The sequence below is a fragment of the Triticum urartu genome, chromosome 6 (genome assembly GCF_003073215.2).
Source record: "Triticum urartu cultivar G1812 chromosome 6, Tu2.1, whole genome shotgun sequence".
In the NCBI taxonomy this organism is placed as follows: domain Eukaryota; kingdom Viridiplantae; phylum Streptophyta; class Magnoliopsida; order Poales; family Poaceae; genus Triticum; species Triticum urartu.
In genome coordinates, this window is record NC_053027.1 from 536,579,123 (window position 1) to 536,602,675 (window position 23,553).

At 42.9% G+C, this 23,553-nt stretch overlaps 1 protein-coding gene and 1 long non-coding RNA gene across 7 annotated transcripts; both read right to left on the minus strand.

Moving 5' to 3' along the window:
* Nucleotides 1–5,326: 5,326 nt before the first annotated feature.
* LOC125515017 lies at nt 5,327–14,039 on the minus strand. Its single transcript, XR_007286751.1, has 6 exons — nt 13,597–14,039; nt 13,041–13,510; nt 12,651–12,954; nt 10,902–12,497; nt 9,497–10,514; nt 5,327–9,408 (listed from the first exon to the last, which is right to left on the minus strand). It is a non-coding gene; the product is annotated as an uncharacterized LOC125515017 (long non-coding RNA).
* A 3,696-nt stretch (nt 14,040–17,735) lies between these two features.
* On the minus strand, nt 17,736–21,901 carry LOC125515018. Of its 6 annotated transcripts, XR_007286756.1 has the most exons (5): nt 21,347–21,901; nt 20,994–21,249; nt 19,672–19,926; nt 18,669–18,749; nt 17,736–18,155 (listed from the first exon to the last, which is right to left on the minus strand). XR_007286756.1 is itself a non-coding variant. In XM_048680427.1 (2 exons), exons 1-2 carry the CDS (start codon nt 21,730–21,732, stop codon nt 21,152–21,154), a joined length of 513 nt encoding a protein of 170 aa, XP_048536384.1. In that variant the 5' UTR covers nt 21,733–21,901; the 3' UTR covers nt 20,946–21,151. The 6 variants fall into 6 exon arrangements, 1 of the variants encoding a protein (XP_048536384.1); XR_007286754.1 differs by having other exon boundaries at nt 18,669–19,926; XR_007286755.1 differs by having other exon boundaries at nt 17,736–18,749; nt 21,347–21,900.
* Nucleotides 21,902–23,553: the final 1,652 nt, after the last annotated feature.

The following is a 23,553-nucleotide window of genomic DNA, read 5'->3' on the forward strand; positions in this document are numbered from 1 at the left end:
AGTTTTGAAGAAGGCATGTCTGGACGGAGCCGAAGATAAGCTACTTGTTGCAATAGAAGAGGCTCGATCGGGGGTGTTCCAGCCCAACAGAGAGAACGATGAGCTTACACATGCCCTGAGAAATCCTGAACACCCGGGAAGAACACGAGGCATTGGCGCTATTCCGTTGTATGAGGGGTTTTCGGACTGGAACACCGACTACAGAACCCGTGCGAGAAAGAAGATTGCGGAGGAGAAGAAGAGGAAGATGGAGGAGGAGCAGAGGAAACTGGACTATGAACGCCTTCAAGGCCTAGAATCGGCGCACGCGGACTTGGCAGTCAAATTCCAGCGGCAGCAGGAGCAGATCGACTCACTTAGCCAACAAAGGGGGTCTCAGCAGCTGTAGCAGCTAGCGGATGATCCAGCATTGGATAGCACCGTCCCATCCATGCCGAGAAGAAGCGTGGGTTCCGCCCCGGGCGACGCATTGCTGGATAGCTACCCAGTGGATGACATCATAGAGAACACTAACTGCGAGCTACACTTCAAAATGAAGAACATATCCATAAAGGTGGCGGACGCCCTTGCTTTTACAAATCCCCCCGAGGCAACCTTCCATTGCAACCCGATTCCAGCGGGCTATGCTCGTGTCTTGGTTGATGAGGTGGTGGACCAATATTCGGGGCTAGAGCTTGACATTCCTGGAGGTGATGATGAGCACACACTGGGAGAGGCTAACCATCGTATCATCCTATGGAGAAAGGATGGCATCATCTTTCGAAGGCCACCGACACCGCGTCATCCGACTCCTCGTCGAAGTCCGCCACCGAGTCAGCAGACTCCCGCTCCTCCAAGTCCACCAACGCGTCAGGCCACTCCTCCTCCAAGTCCGGCACAGCTTCAGGCCACTCCTCCTCCTTGAAGTCCGGCAAAGCGTCAGGCCACTCCTCCTCCAAGTCCGGCACAGCTTTAAGCCACTCCTCCTCCAAGTCCGGCACAACTTTAGGCCACTTCTCCTCCTCCAACTCAACCACGTCAGCCGTCTTCACCGCCTCAGCAATCACGGAGGAGAGCCGCCTCAGCTATGGTGCGTAGCGGTACAAGTCGAGGTAGTACTGGAGGTACAGGCGGAGGCAAGCGATTTCAATATGGTCCAAGCCTCGCGCCTCTTCTGCAGAGGTCTTACGACAAGTTCGAGGAGGAAAACGTAGCCATATCGAAGGCCGAGGTGGAAGCCCATTTTGCACCAAAACCGCCACCGCCGCCAAGGGAGAAAGTGCCTGAGGAAAAGATTGACCACTTCATTCGTATGGCTAGAGCACCAGCTCCCAAGCCTGTTGACACAGACTATGAGCGCCACATCAAGAAGTTAAATCGAGCACGTCTACAGAAAGAGGCGAGCTCGAGCTTGAGCAAATCAGCTGGCAAAAGGAGCGGTAAAACCGTTCCCCAGCTGGGAGAACAGACGGCGTAATCAATCCCCCCGCTTGTTGTGCCAACAACGCATGAGAGTAGGCGCACCTAATATTATTGTGGGCAAACCGTTAACGTTTCCGGGCTGGGCGATGTGGTAATAACCGAGGAGCGTATTGAGCAGGCTAAAACGCTCATGATCACTGTTGAACAACTCCTCGATATCGAGCCCATGTCTCCGACTAGAGATGACGAAATAAAATGGAAATATGTCCGGGGCCAACCTTTGGTCGAGCCAGACGAGGTCAAGAAGCTCCCAACAAGAATGTATGAATTGCATCAATGGTACATGGACATTACCAAGATTTCCAATCGGGAGTCCCTCATGGTGAATGTCAAGAAGGATCATTACTACCATGAGAAAGCTGTGTCCGTTGAGTATTCAGAACTATTTCAGCTATTCAATCAAGACGCACTCGACAAATCAATCGTCAGTTGCTATTGTCTGTAAGTGATTTCTTTCTGTAATTTAAGTCTCAAGCTAGCTGTAGTGATCATTTTGATCAATCATTACCTGTAATTATCCTCACTATATTATTTTCTGTGGTATTATGCAGGATGAAGATTTATGAAATGAAAAAAGGTGGACGCTATGGCATTGGGTTTGTTGACCCAAATACCATTAATGAATACACATGAAAATTAGATCCATATTATGAAAAAAGTGTAGACGAAAGCATGCTAGAGTTCTTCAAGCGCCTCAAATACAATGAAGATATACTACTTTCTTACAACTTCAAGTGAGTCACACTGTCCTGTACTACAAATTCTGTTTTTGCCTAATAACTAGCTACATGTTTTTTCTTACATATGTCCGCTTAATTAAGACATGTAAACGTGTGTGCATGCAGATTTCACTGGTCGTGTTAATCATTAAAGTTGATGAAGGAACAGTTGAAGTACTAGACTCACTACTTAAGAAACCAACTGACTACACCATCGTGAAGGGGATAGTCAACAGATAATTTCAATCATTATTAACTATATCTCGGCCTATTTAATTAGTTCGTCATTTCCTGATAACAACTATTTAATAACTCATTTATTCATTTTCTTTGTCGGCGGGCAGGGCTTGGGCAAAGTTCATCAACGTCACTCCAGGCCAATGGAAACAAAATCTGAAATGGTATCGACCCCAGGTAAGTAATTAAGTAGTACTAGCTAGCTAGCTGCCATCTCTTTAATTATCATGCTTGATTAATTATTATCTGATCAAATTCCATTCTCGTAAAGGCCCTGAATCAGGCGCCGGGGAATAATCTGTGTGCATACTACGTTTGCGAGAACATTCGCATGATGGCGTCCGAAAGGAGCAGATCTCAAAGACAGGAGTGGGTACGTTTGTCAGAACACTATTCACAATTTTTACACCATTATCGGTATCTAGTCACACAACTAATACACATGCATATTTATCTCCTTCTTAACAGTTCAAAGAGGTGCGGGAGAAGCTCCACCAGAGGACCGCATAGAAGCAATTCAAGAGAAAATAGCGGGATTTTTGCTCGACCAGGTCATAGATCCCAAAGGAGAATACTTTTACTCGCTACCGCCCCATGAACCACTTCCAATTGTTATCGTGCTCCGAAGGCATCAATTAGGCTAATGCCACTGGCTCCGAAGGCACCAATTAAGAGAAATTGTATATAGCTAGCTAATTGTATATATATATATATATATCATCGGTTCTACTAGAAATTCTATTTATATATATGCATAACGTGTACAATATACAGTATCGTAAAATACCAGCAAACGAAAAAGAATTAAATGAAAAGCACAAAATTAAATGAAAAAGAAATCATAAACCCAAAACCCCCAACCTTTTAATACCGGTTGGTGTCACCAACCGATATTAAAGGGCTCCCTGCCCCCGGAGCTGGCTCTTGCCACGTGGTTGCCCTTTAGCACCGGTTCGTGCTGAACCGGTACTAAAGGGAGGGGGGCTTTAGTGCTCACACTTTAGTGCCGATTACCGAACCGGCACTAAAGGGCCTTACGAACCGGTGCTATTGCCCGGTTCTGCACTAGTGACAGTGAGTCTAAGACTTTTCTACGCGAGGATCCAGTGCGGCGTGATAGGAGTAAGCACATTGACACGATGTATCACTACATGAAGGACGGCGTGGAAGAAGGAAAGACGAAGGTCAACTACAATCGCACTGATGATCAGCTGGCGGACATCCTAACCAAGGCTTTGTATCGAGAGAAGTTCTTGAAGATACGAAGAAGGATCGGCGTCGATGCAGTGACGTGACGACATCGTGTTTAGGGGGGTGATTGTTGGAATTAAACCCAACGTCCGTGTCCGCGTCCTGTACGTATACGTGTGTATGCATCGTGTCCGTGTAGGATTAGTGTTAGACGTGGAATAGGATTAGTACTAATTGGCTAGAATGAATAGTATATATATCCACGTATCCTTTGTAGACATCAGACCGTGAGTTTTTTTTTAGCATCAGTATAAACACAAGCGCTCATATACACGCGCATACACTCATCCCTATGAACGCCCACACGCACACCCTACCTCTATGAGCACCTCCGAGAGACTGAGCCGGCATATCATCTTGAGATTTACGAAGTCACCATAGGCGCTTCGTCGTCGACGGGAACGTCTCCTCTCACTGAAAGCGCATCGCCGAAAATCCTGAAATAAATCCAGGAATAATGCGAGCATCAGGATTTGAACCCTGGTAGGTTGGGAATAGCACTGTCCACCTAACCAACTCAACTACAGGTTGATTCGCCATCAGACCGTGAGTTGAGAAGCAATAAAGTATCACCGGGCACGAGACGTGCCCGTGACTATCCCCAAGTATTGCGTGCGTGACTTGCTATTACCAGAATCGATCAAGTCGATTGGTAGCTAGCTAGGTTAGCTACGTACGTAAGTGTTCCACCGGAATAATCAATCGGGGTGTGCTGTTATTGCCGTGTACGTGCACCGGCCAGCGGCAGGATTGATCGGGGGTGGTTCAGTGGCCAGCGTTGTTCATTGTCGGTCATATCACCGTCGTTGGAAGTATTCGGTGTCAGGTCTGGGCCAACATAATTTAATTATCCGACCCCTTCTTTTTCTATTATCTCCTGCTGTAAGGAAAACTCTCTATGTTTATTTCGATAGAATGTGCGTCTACAGAAGCCAATGTCATAGGTTCTAATCCTAGAGAGAGTGATTAAGTTATTGTTATGTTGAATAGATGAAAGAACTTAACAAAGGGGTATATCTAATTATTGTTCGTAAGTCGTAACCCAAATCATAGAGAAAAATACTCAAGTTGGGGAACCGGGACCCATAGGTTCACATTAGAACCTGCCAAGACTCAAGAGCTAAAGATTAGGGAGCTAGGCAATTATAGCTCCTCTACACCCCACTAGTAGAACGCCCGTGCGTTGTCACGGGCTATATCGGCGACTTACCGTTAAAGCGCTATCATTTTCTTTCTTCCTTCCTTATCCCAACTAAAAATATTTTTTGAATTTAAAATTATAGCCTTACAGGAGAACTTATACGAAATGTGCTACAAAAATATCAACCATAGATTTTTAATAAGGCCATGAGAAAGACATGAAGACAACAACGTAGTACTAAGGTGACTACCAAGAAAGACATGAAAGTCAAACTATAATAATTTGCTCATACACATTATGTGTAATTTAGACATATCTATTCAAGTCCAAAAATAATAATGATGAACACCGATGTTGTCATAATTCTAATCACAACATATGTTTGAAATATTTGTTGGTTATACAAAAAAACAAGCAAATATAACATGGTTCTTTACAAAACTTAGAACTATTGCTTCCAAAGATGGCACCCTTGGTATGAGAATCAATCTGAAGCTGCCTTCGAGTAAACTATGATGATAAGGGGCTTTCAACCAAGAACCAGAATTTAGTTGACTACCCACAAAAGTCAGAACTGTTCTTTGCAACTTTATAAAAAGCTGAATTTAATCCAAAAATAATTATGAAGAGAGGTTAGTAAGTAAAACTAAGTTATGACTATTTGATTGAAGGGAGAAAATGATTGTTTTTTATTCCAAAGATGAATACCCCAGTATAATAAGCAGTAGCATTGTGCAAGCATCGACATCAATACAAATAGTAGTAGCCTCTCAATCCCTCACTATCTCTCTACAATAGTGCAAAGTAGTAAGATATGAACTAACGGCTTACCTTCTAATATGAGAGGTTGAATCGGTGGCGGAACACAGGTATCATAATCTACAATAAAAACATCTACTTTGAATCTTATTTCTCTTTAGGAAGTATTTTTTACTAAGCCAATTAAATCTTGTCATTTAGTCCGAACTTCAGATAGGCATTCCAGAAAGGAAGCACTTCATCAGGATCTTTCCTATCACGTCATATCGGTTAGGCAAAATAAACGAAGTTCAGATACATGGCACCCAAGCCAAAAATGGCGCTCAGGCCAGAGAGCTAGAAGAAATCATCAAGGGAACCTCCAGGAACCGTTAAACTCCTGATTGCCTGCGTCCCAATGAAGTAGCAGTAGGCCGAATCTTGGAAGTCATCATGTCGAAGGCCTCATGGTCAGCGTCCCTAGCCAATGATCTCCACTGCTGCAAAAATATGCCAGTTTTAAATAAGCAATCAACAGGTTTAGCCGGGAAGGAGTGTTCAATAGTAAACTTGTTTCTAGTAGTCCACAACGACCAACAGATCGCCACAAACCCCATCCAGAAAATCCGCTTAGAGATCCCAGACAGGCCATTGGTCAAGACCCTAAGATCAGCAAAGGAAGATGGACTCCAACAAACGTGGAGCCAAGACCCGATGCAACACCACACGAATTTGGCCAAGGGGCACTGAAAGAAAATATGCTCCGTATCTTTGAGCTCGCCACATAGAGCACATCTGGGATCACATAAAAGATCAGAACACTTGGCACAAAAATTACAAAAAATAGGACACATACCAATACACTAAAGGAAGCAAGGATCGCTCAAACAGCTGGAGCCAAAACTAACAATAAGGGCATTAGAACGGTTGATGCTCCTGACAAGGGCAAAGGCGAGTAGCTTACCATCTTGGAGTATGGGGAGCCATTGATCTCCCGCAGCGGCGCGACTCCATGCTCGAGGTACTCACGGTGGAACCCGTAGGAGTAACTAAACACTACGGGCTCAACTAAGGCCAAGCGATGATTGCAACTCACTATCAAGTATGTAATCAATGTAGTGATTTTGCTACCGTTGGTACTACCATGCAGAGATGGGTGGTCGGCAGTGTAGTTTTGCACTTCAACAAGACTTTTTTCAATGGTGCTACTATTTGACTGGTTAGTCATTTCACACTAAAGAGACAAAAATAATCAAAAAATTTGGAAAAAAAAATGAAAATTACATGCCATGCAGACTAAGAACATGAGACTTTGTTGGAAGAAAAGTAGCACTTATCTTCTCCACATCGTTACAAATTATCTTAGTATTTCTGTATTTACTGAGCATTTTACCACTGCATCAACGGTCCTACTATTCACAAATAAAAAGTAGATAAATAGATCAAATCATAAGTAAAAGCTCCAACTTCCAATAAAACAAACAGCTGCCATGAGCAGCATATCATTTTATCATCCAGTAGTTATAATAAGCATAAAATGAGCTATTAAATTCAGTAAGTAATACCTTCAATTATTGAAAGAACCAATGTCCTATTACCTAACTATAGGCAGCTGCTTTGGAAACCTAGTGGTGTTAAAATGACATGTGCACAAAATTTGAAATTTTGATTGCTCTGTAATCGAGATACTAACCTCTCATGTCAATTTAAGTTATCATAAAGTAATAGGAACAGAGGCATTTCGTCATCTTTCACGCTGATTTTGACTTTCGAGCCTTGAAGCCCGCACATACAATTTTGCATAATAATAATAATCTGCAAGTACATAACTGCATACGCATGTATAGATGCCTGACATCAGCTACTTATCTAATAATCAAATCTTATGCATTAATACATTTACAGAAAGACGCTTAAACATACAGGATGTTGCGTGCATACTATGGCATTTCATCAAGCCTGCAGTGTGCAAGAACCATCAATGGTGAATACGAGTGACCTACCTGTTCAAGCAATGACCTGATGAGCCCATTGTTGTGCATGGCAGAAGCGAGGCTATACATGTCGAATGACTTTTACGACTTATCATCCCCTTAAAGAGGGGGCCAAAACCAATGGATTGCATCAGGATTCCATGACGCACAAAGGATAGGCACTGTTACTACTGCTAGTGTTGTCTAGCGCGACTGAGACATAACACCATGACGGTGGCAACGACCCTGTCGAGGCCGCGACCGCCCTTGCCCTCCAGCCAGTAGGAACAACAACATCTTCATCTCATTAGATAATGGTATGAACAACAACTGTCATAATTGCAGAAGATTTTTATAATGTTTCAAAGCATGACGTCTCTCAAAAAGCATATTTACAAGCATGCCATTCACAATATTCCTAAATATGGAAATACTTCACATAGCCAACAAGCTAATAAAAATGATCAATCATAGCTAGAACCAAAGCAGGTCAATCCAGCATTTATTCATTAACACAATACAAATTTAGATCCTACACAGATTACCAACATCAATTATGCATGCACCATTATGTCTCTCTCAACCTGCCAAAACATGAATTGAATGAAAGGACAATATCCATTCATGATATGGGGACTAAGATTTGTTCGCATGTAGTGAGAAAGATATATCTTTATCCATTTTCATTATTTTATTATTTTTTGATTTTATCCACACGTAATGTTACATGTTTGCATACCTTCGGAAGGGCCTTTCCATTTCCATCACAAAACCTACATCAGTGTTTCCTATTCCAGTTCTGAATTGACCAAAGGCTCAAGCATTGCAGGTATGAGAATTAGTACCAAGGATAACCTACACATAATATGAACCAGGTTAAGCCTGTACAGCAAAATCATAAGCTTTCAGTACTTAGTATAGTAGTGAATTACCTCATCTTGTTGGGATACGAAAATTGAAGAGAGGGCAAGGGAAAGGAGGAAGGCGTCTTTTGGGTTCAAACACTGAATTTTAAAAAAATGTATTGAAGAAACTGCATTTCAAGAACCTTTTGGGTTCTCTTATTCCCCTCTCCTTTAACAATTCAAGGTACAAATTAATGACCTGAAGACAACGGATCCCACTTTCCCCATTACGTATAAAAATATCAGTGTAAAGCTTACACGTTTGCAATCAGTGAAGATGGTTTAGTACATGTAAGATGAATATTTACCTCGTCATTTACCTGCCATGTGGTCTCACACACTGATTTTTCCCTGCTAACCTGAATGTTAAACGGTTCATGCAGCACCAGGACTTTGCTACTGTAAGTGAAAAGCAGGAATGTTCTGATGTGTTAACAAGAGTACAAGACTAACCGTGGAATCATCAGATGATGATACTATCTTTCCAACCTCCAAAGCACACATGAAATTGTGAAATTCGCATTGCAACATTGAGCATTATAGTGACAGTAAGACAACAGGTAACCATTCTTGATGACAGATCATACAAGTCAACTGAAGTGGCTTCACACTCGTGGGCTCGTGACCTTTCAGAACTATAGGGCCACTTTCAGGTTATCCACCCACATAAGTGAAAAGGAATTAGCAATTTAGCATCAATAGAGTGTATGAAATGTAAAAGCAAAGGTAATAGGAATGCAACACGTTGCCATCGCTCGAGCCACCTAAAATATAAGTCCCATCAGGACTAATAGCAGACTGTATTCAAGCACCAAAGCAGGTGTTAAATAAAACACATGAAAGAAACTAAGAATATACAACTGGAAGAGTAGGCTAAACCAGTTGGCCACTCATCTTGTTTGACAAAGAAAGACTCAATTCTGCAGCCAGTGCAAGTCTTTATTGGACCCTTGTCCATTTATGGTGTACTATACAGATAGATCCTGGAAGTGGAAAGCTTTTGAAGTCAGAAGCCCCTCCAGTGACATTAGTTTTTTGCAGTTCTGTATAGTGGTCAAATGTTATGCTCACCTCTGATCCATGCACGACGCAGTAATATAAGCACCATATGAGTCTTGAGATAAGCAAGAGATCCCATGTGTCAACCCCTCCTTTTGAATGAAACTTTGTGACAAGGCGTTCAATGAAACTTTGTCACAAGTAGCTTGAAAGTTGTTCCCAGTCTCCAAAAGAATCCAAATTGTATTGTCCAAGCTGATCATCGAACTCGAAACGTTTTACTGCTTTAGAATATGTGTTTTCCTACCATAAAACAAACTTCAGTAACTATTAAAGGAAATGTGAATCTTGATACATAAATACACATGAGCACTTTTACTTATCTGATTCAGACTCGGATATACATGTAACTGTAGTTTATGAAGTTATAGCATCAGTTCTGGAGAAAACTCTCAAACTATAGTACACAATAAAAGGGGACATATAACCCGGGGTCTGATCCACTAACTAATCCTACTCCATCCAGCCTAACTAACACATATAGCAAGGCAGGTCATCCAATGTTAATTGTGCCAAGAACTTAATTATTATTTTTCAAATCAGAACTTGATTTTTCTTAGATGAAATTGTCTCCAGTGTGTATGAAGCATGAATAAATCAATTTAAAAAATGCAACAACTACACAATCAAGGATTCTAGTCAAAAATATTCCACATCAGCTAAACATCATTGCATCCGCAACTAATCAGAAGTAGTTATAAAAGTGCAGCAACTACACAAACATCTCAGTTCACAAACTGTAACCCTATTCACTAACTGTAACTCTATTCACTGCTAGTCAAAAAGAATGCTTCACTTCAGTGACATGGCATCACATGTAATATTGTTTAAGTTACCATGTTCTTCCTCTACAAAATAAATTATGTACACGGGGAGCAGCTGCAAAGGCGGCGGCGCCCAGGTCCATGCCAATTCTGAACCTGGTGGCGTGCAAGTAGAGCCGGGTAGCAGCGAGCACCTCCACAGCGCCTTCTGCCGACCACCAGTGCCCGCCCTCGGCACCCATGGCTCTGTTGTCTTTTCGCTGCAGCTGCACGAGTACGACACAGGAGCACAGTAAGCAGCAGCAACACGAGCACACAGGAGGGCGACCACGAACAACAGCAGCAGTACGGGTCGGCCAGAAGTAGCAGCAGCAGCAGCATGCACCGGCAAGAAGCAACAGCAGGGGCATGACAGAGCGACCATTCTGACACTCATAATTTTCCTAAGGAGTAACTATCAGAATCTAAGTCAATGGTCTTGGAAGAATATCCCAATCAAGTAGAGCTTGTTGGTTATACAACCACCTTATTGGCCTTCTTTCCAACTCATTAAAGTATTTTAGATTGATCATAGTACACATACACAAACTGTTGGACTAAATTAACGAATCAGCGTGGATCTAGGAAACATGAAGAGGACTATATGTCTATACCTGAGGTATGTTGTGATAGAAAACCTCATATTTATTAGAGCTCATGGCCATTTGCTCCATTTTAAGTTTCAGATCACCATCTGACTGCCAAATTGTAGATGGCAGGGCTGCATACAATTTGAATTCATCAACAATTTGCAACTTGAAAGACGACAGCTGAAAACATTAGTGGCGATGATTTTAACAATAAGGGAGAAAAGTGTATGATCAAATTGAGGTTGAAGATACCTATTTCGGAAGCACATGATGAAGCTGGAAAGAAAACATATATGTGTCAAACTAAATACCGAAGATGCACTTTTTTTCATTTTTCTGACCAAAAGGTGAGATAACATGATAGAATTCTAATGAAGGAGCATCATTTTAGTAACTCGAGGTGAAAGTACAGTTGTTTTCAGTCAATTGCATAATGAAGCCAACTATTTTAAATATCGATCTCCTTAAATCTACTTACGCTCAGTGCAGCAGGTCTCAATCCAAGATAATCGAATTCTGAAAGAATTCAGAATCCAAATTTGTGACAGATAATAATGATAATACAATCAATGGCATTCCTTGAACACATACGGTGATGCTCCTTGACATAAACATGGGCAGGAATAACTGTACACACATGTTAAGTGCCTTTTTTGATATATGAGGTGTCGGGTTTCTTATGGCATTGGCACAAGTGCATTTTTTGTTGTATAGAAATGACCTTTTCTCACTTATGTTGCTCTTTTTTATTACCTTTTTAACACAAGTGCCTTTTCTTTGTGTAGAAAGGGACTTTTCTCAGTTCTGTCCATCTTTTTGTTTGCCTTTTTGGCATAATTGCCCGTTTGCTTGCCCAGCTGGTCCAAAGTTACGATATTTTCATTATAGAGTTATTTTTTATAGTCCAAAATTATTTATCAAAATAATTAAAGATAAAACTCGGGGCCATGCATAGCTACCACCATGGGTAGAAAATTATTTCTGTTAAGGAGTTAGTCAGAAGAGAAGAGGGAAGTAAACGAGGATATGTCAAATCTGCCTGGGAAGTAAAGTACTATTACCTTTTTTTCTCAGATCCCTGCTTCATTCACATGATCATAAACTCTGTAATTGAACAGATTACAGAATAGGCTGCCATACAAGCATTACAAGAAAGTTTGGGACATTTTTCTACATTTTAAGTACAAGATTTCCTACAGAAGATGTGTGATGAAGATTGAAACCCGTAAGAACAAAAGACAAGACAAGCAAATAAGGGTTGGAAACAAAAACTCTAAGAACCAGAATTCAAGATGTGATAATCCTATGAGTAAGAAACCTCAAATGTTGAATTGCGCATCTTATCATGGCACATTGGAATCACTTGACGAACATAATTTAAAAACAATTTTTTAGTCTGCAAACAATCAGTTCAACACATGTGAGAATTTGCAGAATTTGCAGACAATCAGTCTGCAAACAATCAGTTCAATGGAACAATGGCATCTGAGAAAGAAACACATGTGATATCTGGATGAGCCAAAACGTGCATGAGCCTTGCAGTACGGATCAGTTCAACATCTTTAGGTGCCCTTTTGTGTAGAAAATCTCTCACATCCCCCAGCAAGATAAGCTTCAAACCTGTAAAATAAATTTGTCCTCTGTTGATAAGAAGCCATTGCATGACAGAGATATGGTGTGAAATAAATCCCTTGACTCTGAAACACAGATAAAGAGACTGCTATTCCCCACGTGGCAGACGGAGGAGCATGATATGGTGCCATAAGCACAGACCTGACGGAGATGCTCTTCTCGCCGTAGACGGACTACCCGGCGACCATGTTCTTGGTGCAGAGCGGGTCCTCCTTGGCCTTGGTGATGAAGACGCCGTCGTGCTTGTGCGGCACCACGATCACCTTGCTCCCGCCCTTCATGTCGGACCCTCCCCTTCCCCCGCTGCCACGACCACGGCCCCTGGGCGTCCTGCCTCCCCGGCCACCCCTGCCGCTGCGGCCACCGCCATCGCTTCTCCCGCCGAAGCCCCTGCCCCCGCGGTCGCCGCCGTCGCTCCTGCCGCCGAAACCCCTCCCGCCGCATCCTGCGTGAAGCGTAACAGCGCCCGCGGGTGAGATCGGGGATGTGAGGAAGAAGAATAAGGCAGCGCGTAAGGAGACGGGTGATTACCTCCTCGTGCCGGTGGCCTCATGGTGTCGGAATTTGTCGCTGTCGCCGCCGGAGATGTGAGGAAGGAGGCGGGGATCCGGGAGGCCTTGGTTGCCGCCACCTCGAAGCTTCCTTGACGAGGACACGGATGTCAGCCGTGACGTACGGTGGCGCGTCACCGATCTGGGAACACCGCCGTCGTGGGCTTCAATCTGGAAGCGCAAGCGCCGAGGCGGAGAGGCGATCCCGGCGCGTCTCCGATCTGGTGGCGCGTCGCGCTGTTGGTCGACTCCGGCGGAGATCGGGAGCCCTCTCTTTCACGGCGGAGAGGCAACGGCTAAGGCAAGATCCGGCACGACCACGGCCCCTGGGCGTCCTGCCTCCCCGACCACCCCTGCCGCTGCGGCCACCGCCATCGCTTCTCCCGCCGAAGCCCCTGCCCCCGCGGTCGCCGCCGTCGCTCCTGCCGCCGAAACCCCTCCCGCCGCATCCTGCGTGAAGCGTAACAGCGCCCGCGGGTGAGATCGGGGATGTGAGGAAGAAGAATAAGGCAGCGCGTAAGGAGACGGGTGATTACCTCCTCGTGCCGGTGGCCTCATGGTGTCGGAATTTGTCGCTGTCGCCGCCGGAGATGTGAGGAAGGAGGCGGGGATCCGGGAGGCCTTGGTTGCCGCCACCTCGAAGCTTCCTTGACGAGGACACGGCTGTCAGCCGTGACGTACGGTGGCGCGTCACCGATCTGGGAACACCGCCGTCGTGGGCTTCGATCTGGAAGCGCAAGCGCCGAGGCGGAGAGGCGATCCCGGCGCGTCTCCGATCTGGTGGCGCGTCGCGCTGTTGGTCGACTCCGGCGGAGATCGGGAGCCCTCTCTTTCACGGCAGAAAGGCGGCGGCTGAGGCAAGATCCGGCACGTTGCGGCGGCGAAGGGATGGAGCGGCGGCGGCGAAGGGATGGAGCAGCAGCGGCGAAGGGATGGAGGGCGGCCGCGAACGAGGGCAGTGAGTCGGGCGTAGTAGGGAGTGGGGTCGAGGGCATGTGACGTCGCTCGTACGTGCGGGGTTTTTTTCGCTGGTTATTTTTCGTAGGTTTTTTTATCGTTGGTTAATCGTCCTAGATTTTTTCGAGCGCGGGGGCTGGTGGAGGACTCGGTACGTGGTTTTTTCGGTTAGTGGGGGTCAGCGTGAGGTGGGACGAAAATTGACCGGCGGAGACTACCAACTGCTCCATTAGGAGTAGAGATTAGAGATTAGAGATTAGAGATTAAAGATTAGAGATTAGAGATTAGAGATAGAGATTAGAGATTAGAGATTAGAGATTAGAGATTAGAGATTAGAAATTATTTGTTTCCTGAAAATCTATTATTTGTTTCCTAAAGAAAATTGCATTAATGAGAGAGATCCGTTGATTTGGCTAAGGTAGGAAAGAATCTATTATTTGTTTGCTAAAGCAAATTGCATTAATGGGAGAGATCCGTTGATTTGGCTAAGGTAGGAAAGAATCTATTATTTGTTTGCTGAAGCAAATTGCATTAATGGGAGAGATCCGTTGATTTGGCTAAGGTAGGAAAGAATCTATTATTTGTTTCCTAAAGAAAATTGCATTAATGAGAGAGATTTGTTGATTTGGCTAAGGTAGGCGGTTTTTGCGATTCGTGGCGGCTCAGTGTGAGGTGGGACGAGGTAGCAAAAAAAACCATGGGAGGTGAGACGAAAAAAACCTGGGAGGTGGAAGTTGTCCCTGATTAACCTACGAAATTTCGTAGATTTTTTTAAGACGAAAAAAAACCAGCGAAGGTAGGACGAAAATTGACCGGCGGAGACTATCAACTGCTTCATTAGGAGTAGAGATCCTCTGATTTGGGGCAGCCATGGTAGTTTGTCCGAGGATGACAACGCTTTACTCGTTCATTCTTTTACTATTGAAGAGATAGATAAGGTGGATAAATTCACACTATGCATAAGTTTGCTCAAGAGATTTACTAGGCATGCCGGTGTTGGGTTTGGAAAGTTGGAGCAGAGATATTCACATATTGTGGGTTAGGAAGGTGATACTTTATTTTGTACTAGTAGACTGCCCGTGCGTTGCCATGAGCTTTTGAAATAGTTTGCACGAGTTACATGTTAAATATCACGCATACAAACAATATAACACAAACACAATTATTTAAGTACTTCCTCCATTTTTGCAATGTAAAATGATAACAAAAAGAAAAAATAACGACATGCCATGTAACAAACTGAGCGATGTTCGACTTTAACACCTATAACAAAACTATCAATATATAGATGATGCGTTTAAGATATTCTTTCACAATATCAGAAAAGTTGCCTTTAGCTTAATTCTCATGATGTTTTAGCAAGTATAATAAAAACTGCTTCCTCAACTTATACCCGTCCTGCACAAACAATATATGTAGTTAGTATGAAAATTTCACGCCGAAGGTCTTAGAACATGCAACAGACAATACTCACCGCGCAAACCGGCTTGACCAATTCTTTACCGTTCCACCAGAGCACAAAATGAAAAACAAAATAGCCAGACACATTCCTGCAATTTTTTAAATTAATAATATAAAGAATATAGTGATAACAAAGATAAATGTTTTTATTATGAATTCATTACCCATCTATACTCGTTGGAATACCAAACGAAAATAAACGTTGCCATTTAGATATATCAGAATTCCAACCAGGCAGCTTTATTTCGAGTGCTTCTTTGAAATCCCTTGCAAAACTTTTAAATTTCAGTGCATGCCTCAAAATTTTATCCTCTGACAATTGTGATGTTTGAATAGGATCCATAATATATAGACGACATGCCTCTTTGGCGATGACTTACAAGATGTATCGGCCAATGAATGCATAGGGAAAATAAATCTACACGTGGAGCTATTAGAAACAACAATAAACCATGATAACAATAGGCAAAATACTTTACTTACCATGTTGCACGATGAGATGTTGTTGTCCATCCCAGGCCAGCTATCAAATAATGTTGCCAACGTCTGGATAGTTTCCTTCTCGCAAAACTTCTGACCTCGTGTTGCCTCTAGCATCATGGACTAAGTAAACAAAAAAATATTGCTTCAACATGCTGATACTAATGCCACATAGAATGAAGAGTTACGATAACTTACACAAAATCTTAGATCCATGTAGTGTATAGGAGGGTCCGTGAACAATACTCCCTCGTCACATGCCAGTATACGCACGACGATGTTGAAGCAATCATTGTCCATAGGCTGCTTCATGTTAAGTATGCACTGAAGTTTCTTAAGACTTAAACCCATTAGATCAGGTGCCGAGCTACAAACCCATTCCTTCCTAACAATTGGATGGTAAAAAGAATAATAATGTACATCCCAGATTAAATATTGATACATGATACTTACTCCAAACACCTCGCATCATCGACCGTGCGTTGCTACGGGCTACGGGCTACAATGCATATATATATATATATATATATATATATATATATATATATATACACACATCAAACGGGCTACAATGAATTAAACAAAAGATTAATGTCGTCTCCAAAGTCGAAGCTCATTTCTCCCTCGTATGTATGGGCTTGTTCGGACATCAAACGGGCGCCTAACGGGCTTCTAAAACTCCAACCGCCTGGGCAGTCCGAATTCCCCGAATAGAGCCAATATGTGAAGGAGAATTGTGATTGTCCGAACTATCCGCTATGTTTTCTCATGCAATCCCAACACAAAACCCCCATCCAATGACGCACCCTCCCCTTGTCGCTCGGTTTTCTGTCATAGAAGACATTTCTCACTTGAGCCCTCTCTTTTAAAGCCGGATGATGCCCACCTCACCTTCGCCATGGCACCCTCCCTCACACCTATTTCCCCACAGAAGATCAAGGAGATGTCCCACGCCAACCACCCCAACCTCCACCCTGATCTGCTCCCTGTGTTTCGATCTGCCACCGCCATCAAGGGAGACGAGGCGTGCGCCGCCCATGACGCACCCCAAGCCAAGAAGAATGATCCGATGTCTCCCCCGCCATTGTCACGTTATAACACTTAGTTGAATGGCATGCATTACCATGAAACAAAATATGATATCTGTTGTTTTGCATGCAACTGATATCCCAACATGTACACTATTAACTCTTGAGGCAACCGATGAATGAAATTACCCGTCTATCCTAACCAAAAAATTGTATGACTTGATAAAATAATTATGAACCGCTCGCTCATGCAATTTCTAAAGTAGATAAATTATTCCACTCAAACAACCATACCCGAACAGACAAACCCCATCTTGCTCCTCTCAACACTAACTCTTATCACAAAATCCACAAACTCGTGTTCTAAGTAAGCCATTGGTCGACGCTGCCATGGCAGGGAGGGACAAGGGCGGCAACTGCCTTCCTATTTAGTGCTAATTCTACCCTTGGTCACTTATTTAATTCATTTCTCTTCAGTGGACGCTGCCATGGCAGGCTAGCAGTGAGGGACAAGGGAGGAAACGAAACGACCTACATACTCCTCTTTATAATAGTAGTAGAGATAGGTACTTGCCAGGTGATGCGCCAAATAAAAAAACTATGTGTGAAAAATACATAAGAGAAACAGTAAAATGTGCAGGAATATCATATGTAATCACTAACATATTTGAAATTCCACTATGATGACATAATACCAAAAGGCACAACTTAGATAAATAAGAAAATAAAAAATGTAATACACTGACTAATATTCGATCACTTGAATATAGTAATAACTTTAATTGAGGGTTAGACAACAAAGTGTCAAGCAACAAATTGTGACTCCAAAGTGGATCAAAAACAAGATTCCTAGAAGACTATTTGAGTAAATTTAGACACAGAGAAGCTCATAATTCATACAAACAATAATATATCTCAAAGGACAACTATACCACATAATGGCAAGCAATCCTTCCGGTTCATGGGTCGAACACGATATGATGGGCTCAACATTCTAGTAAAGTGGATCCACATAACTGCAGTCCTTAGTACTGATCTAAGAAGGGGAGCCTCGCGTGGAGCTTTGCTTGTTCCGAGCTGCGTTCATCACCGGCAGTTGAGGCGTCCCCAATGTTGCCATCCTTTTTCTTGGTCTCCACAGCAGAACCCTCTTGCCCAACGCAAGTGGTCTGTAAAAAGAATGACAATACCCTAAAATGATCAAACAGTACTTGACATATGACTATTGATGACTACAAAAAAAGTTGCAATAAAAATAAATGCATGAGGTTTGTCTTTTTATTATAAAACATATGCATTCTAGTCCAATATCAATGCCTTGATGCAACATGAAGAAGTAGAGATTTTATAAACCCTCTCCTGTCGTTTCATTTTATAAACATATATTAAATAAAAAAATTAAAATAAGCTCATATACAATATATATTAAATTTAAAATTAAAATGTGGAATATTTCTTTTGCAGGATTACATTTTTCTAAACCAATAGAACTTATTTGGAATCACATGTCAACATATGAAAAATGGCATAGTGTACTGAGAACAAGTTCTGCATCGTGCTCAAAATAAAACATCTTTTCATCATAGACCCTGTATTCTATTTCCCTGTCGTTTCACCAGGATTCAGACACAACTCTTCACAAAACAAAAGGTAGAGATATCCATTTGTCGAACCAACATCACCTTGATACAGAGGAGATCCATTGTCTCCATAGCCCATAGGGACAAGTCACTTTTTTCTTCCCCATCAGAATCGTGCAAGGTCTGAACTACAAATGGGTTTAATATCTTATAGTATCAGCTTAGGTTGCTGATAGAATGATAAAACAAGTAGGTATCCTAATTTTATAAGTTCACCATGTGTAGAATATTAAATTTGATAAGCTGTCATAATCAGATTATGTTTCGGAGAACTGAAATATTAAACTTGGTAATCTGTCATAATTAAATTGATGATTATCTCAGCATGGTCGACCTGAATTGTACTACCCAGAAGATGACTCCATGCACAGAAGGATAACAAGAAATTATACAATGTATGAAGTTTCAGGCAACAACTCTTGGCAATGCAAAAGACCCAAATGATGTGTGACAAGTAAATATAGTCAATTTAAAGAGACATCTCTTTAATTAAACAAGTCCAAGCAGTACATAAGTCAAGTAATTTGATGATAAGCAATTTTTAGCATCTACATGTACACTTTGATTAGTGCATGGCAAGAAGAGCACATGAACAACCTTGCATACCACGATGAAAATAAAAGGAGCTGGAACATGACACTACAATTGGATTGCATTACAAACTGTATTAGCAAAGACAATGACATGAGACTGCATTCTTGATTTAAGTTGGAGAATAGCAGAACAAACTCTACATAGATGGCCCCATAAGTGAGTGCAAAAATGGTAGAACTTTGCACAGATATTCATATATTAGTTGCTTAATCAGATAAGAAAGTGGACATGACAGTAAGCAGAAAAAACTAAAATCTGTAGCAACTAAAAGAACCTATCTTCGGGCCGCGCATTATGAGAAAAACCATATAAAGAGGACGAACATGCATGAACTACACAAATAACCCAATGTTGCAGAAAGAAAAAGCAATCTCCCAAATACTGACTAACATCTACAAACATATGCATAACAAATTATCACCACATCACACGGGCAGAAGAAAACACATACCTTAGTCCTAGTCGGTGAAGATGTTAGATCTTTGCACGAGTGCCCATGTACCTTGGTGTAGAGCGGACATTGTCAGACTTGAAGTGCTGCTTGGACGGTGTGCTCCCATCAGCCCATAGCAGGGGCCACTGCTTGCGCCACGCTCTCGGACACTGCTCTGCCACTGCCGCAACCACCAGCCACAAGCCCCGCCACGAGCAGCCGACCAAGATGCTGAATCTTTCCATTAGTGCTGCGTTCAGGTGTGCAGTTCATCTAGTAAATTAAAGGCATGGTATAAATTATCATTGAGCAATGTGTGGGCAAAAAACATCAGTTCATGTACTTGCAATGAAGATTCTGAATTTTCAAACTATCTTGCTACTTCACACTCACTGGCTTATCTTATTCTTATCAGTCATTACTGCTGAATAATATATTGGCAGAAAACAATGAAATATAAAGTCATTTGATCAGTAGATAGAAGCAGGAGCACATCTGTAAAAACACCTCTAAAGCATGTTCGTTAGAAATAAGGAACAGCCTTAATACAAACGATGCAAACCTTAAGGCGTGTTTTTTTGCAATATTGTCTCGGTCTGAGGACCCCACATTATACAAAGTGCACCAATGCAATTTTCCTAGCTATTTCACGACATAAAGAGTTCCAGAACAACAACATCAAAGCTACTGAACTCTTGCCCCAGTTTTGGTCCATATGTTCCAGTCTACCCGAGATCTCTTCTACGTAAAAATTGTCCTAATGGCCCCTCCTCCCGTTTCTGTCAAACCAATTCTCATTAAAATTTCTCAAACTCTAGGAGGACTTCATAAACCTCCAAATAAGTGCTCATAAGAACCACACCCCAAGGGATACACATGGAAGAAAACAATGAACATTCTAGTAATTCAGTTAATGGGCAGTGTGCATAGGGAATCATATTGACTATATGATGTTGTGTCAGATGATGTACAAAAAAGCTTGGCAATACGATCAATGGCAGCATACTGATGCCAATGCCGCATTTTCATAAAGTTGTCTAGTCTAAACAAACAAGCATACCATGTTGAAATTTCTAGTGACACGATGATGTGAAACTGAATTGAAAACAGAATTCTAGTACTAAATATAAATTTAAAAATACGTCTACAATTCACTTCCCTACATCAACTAAGCTTTAGTTCAAAATTTCAAATGCATGAATTTGGGGGAAGCACAGACTGATTCATGGATAAAGCAGAAAAGAATCGGCACAAGGGCAGTGACTGAATATTTTGTAGTGGTAAAGACATGCCTGAATATTTTTTTATGTTGTCCTATCTGAAATTTCCATCTCCTTCACCTTCATCAACGTTGCGGACAATGTCTCGAGCGTTGCGGACGCGACAGAACACAGAGGCCGGTGGCCGTGGCAGCGTTAAACCGCTTCTTGAAGCCGGTGCTGCCGCCGCGCAGGGCGAAAGTGAACGCGCTGCGGCGGCCGTGCAGCTGTAGCCATTCTCAGTGATGTCGAATGCGTTCAGCGCTGCCCCAAGGCTGTGCCTCGTCATGGTGATGCTCACCTCCTGACACTGAACAATGTCCAGCACATCCCGTGCCTGACATCCATGGTTGCATGAGCATGCAGCTGCAAGTGAGCTCAACACTGAACCGTCCACCATGTCCATGACAGTGCCATCGTATTCACAAGATTACCTGGTCTCTGGCGTTGTCCCTGTTGTTGGTGGAGATGGAGATCCAGCCGCGGTGCACCAAGCGTCTGCGCAGGCGGCCTCACAAAGGGGGCCTCTGGGCGGCACTATGGCGAACTCAAGATCGTCGACCCACTCCAGAGCCTGGATCGTGCCGCGCCACGTGACGACCACATCACGACGCCCGCGCGCGGCCTTTCCCTCGCACCATGCGCAGTGGTGGAGGCTGGATCCCATCGGGAGGGACAATACAGGGCCAATGGCGGACGGATCTGGGTGGAGGGCACAGCCATCGTGTCGCCAGTGGAGACCGTGGTTATGCAGCGTCGCAGGCGGCGATGCGCGGCGGCGGCTCCCCTCGGACCACGGCGACGGCGGCTCCCCTCGCATCTTGGCGGCGGCGGCTCCCCTCGCATCTTGGCGGCGGCGAAGTGCTCTGCTATGGCGGCTGGGGCAAACAGATCGAGGGGAGTCGAGGGGGAGTAGGGGTGGATCGGGCGTGAGATCGGGCGTGCGAAGGTCTGGTCGGCGGGGGAGATCGGGCACGACGGTTTTTTTGGCAAAGGTTTTTTTGGCAGAGATGTGATGATGATGAAAAAAAACGGTGATGGGAGGATGACGAAAATAAACCAGCGAAAATAAATCGCGCGGACTATTCACCAACTGCTCCATTAGGAGTAGAGATTTACATTACACGATAGAAGATAAGATATGTAAGCCGTGATGGCTGCCTCAAAGGACTAGCTAGCCATATGTTGGTACTCAATGTAGTTTGCCTGTCGTGGCGATTAAATGCTTGGTATACGACAAACAACTAATATTGTTATTGCTGACAACTAAATGCATCAATTTTATTCAATGGCTCCCAGACAAATATGATATGTTACTATTATGATTTTAACTTTATCGCTTGATCTCAATCATAAATAGCAAGTCAGATCTGGCATTTGCAGTCTATAATTATATGCTAGCTAGGAGTAAATATATAGCTAGAGAGTTTAAAGAAAACAGCTGTACCCCTCAAAAGACATGTTCTCTTTCGATTTTTTTAGAACAACATAAAGGATTGATGCACTCCAAGCATGATTACACACAATGTAGAAATAGGAATCATTGGAACAACAGAACAACATGGTACAAATTTTTGTTAACTAGCTCAACATCCATCGAAGACCTATGCAACCATTATCAGTCCCATTCCTTTCCTCTCTAGAGCCGCAAACAACAGTGCATCCATGTGTTTTGTCTTGTTGGGAGGTCATCAATGACGGTTGTGCAACAACTACAGCCGCCTAGCTCTGTGCGAGGATGCTTTGGTGTTAGCCAGTGTTGCAGGCAGCTGCCTTGGAGAACGAAGACTTGGGAGTTGGCATGGTCGGGCGTGTGACCCTTATCCAGATCCTCAATTGGGTCTTAGATAGGACTAGGGACATGTGGTGGCCCTTGAAATTCGAGATGGGCCTTTTGGGAAACGGATGAAGTTGGAGAGAAATTTCAGAGCGTTTAAGAATTCTCCACATGCTTTTTTATTGAATTTTTTTTTAATCTTCATTTGTGTTGGATACCCTCTAGTTCTTAAGGATCTAGCTGTCACTTCTAAGCAAGAAATATACTGGTTTTCCCTGTCAATTTTTTTTACTGATTTGAGAAAACATTTATATCACAGTTTTGCTTTCGATCTTGTTCATAGTTACTACCCGGTTATAAAAATGTAAAATTTCACACAGCGATCAACATCATTCTAGGTCTCCCTTATCCATCTTCTTGGCTTTCATTTTTGTATTCGTCTTCTCGAGTTTCAAGTAAGATGCAATTTTTTTTTAATCTGGACTCTGGTAAAAGGCCAAAATAGTGTGTATAGGAACAACAGTTTTGGGATCCTACGTAGAAATAACTATGAAATCTCAAACTGTGTGGACCTGCTCACCTTGGTTCATGTCCGAGACTGTATAAGCACACGCATTTTTCTTTATTTATTTTAGGACTTCTGATGCTATTCTTTTTATTTTGAAAAAAAGGATAACCTCAGGCCTCTGCATGGAGTGATGCACACAGTCATTTTTATTATATTATTCAACAAAGTCTTACAAAATAAATACATGAATCATCACAAAGCCACCTTCCTCGCGAAAACTGCCGCCCTACCTACAAGGTAGATGATGTGTTCAGGCCTCTTGCCGACACACACCGTGAAAACTGGTGGCCTCACCA

Excerpts from the sequence above, each read along its gene's own strand:
- LOC125515018 (XM_048680427.1), bottom strand. The coding sequence starts at position 21,732 with ATGCGAGGGGAGCCGCCGTCGCCGTGGTCCGAGGGGAGCCGCCGCCGC. Across the intron at positions 21,279-21,346 it reads GGGACAACGCCAGAGACCAG|CTGCATGCTCATGCAACCAT; the intron begins GTAATCTTGTGA and ends GCTCACTTGCAG.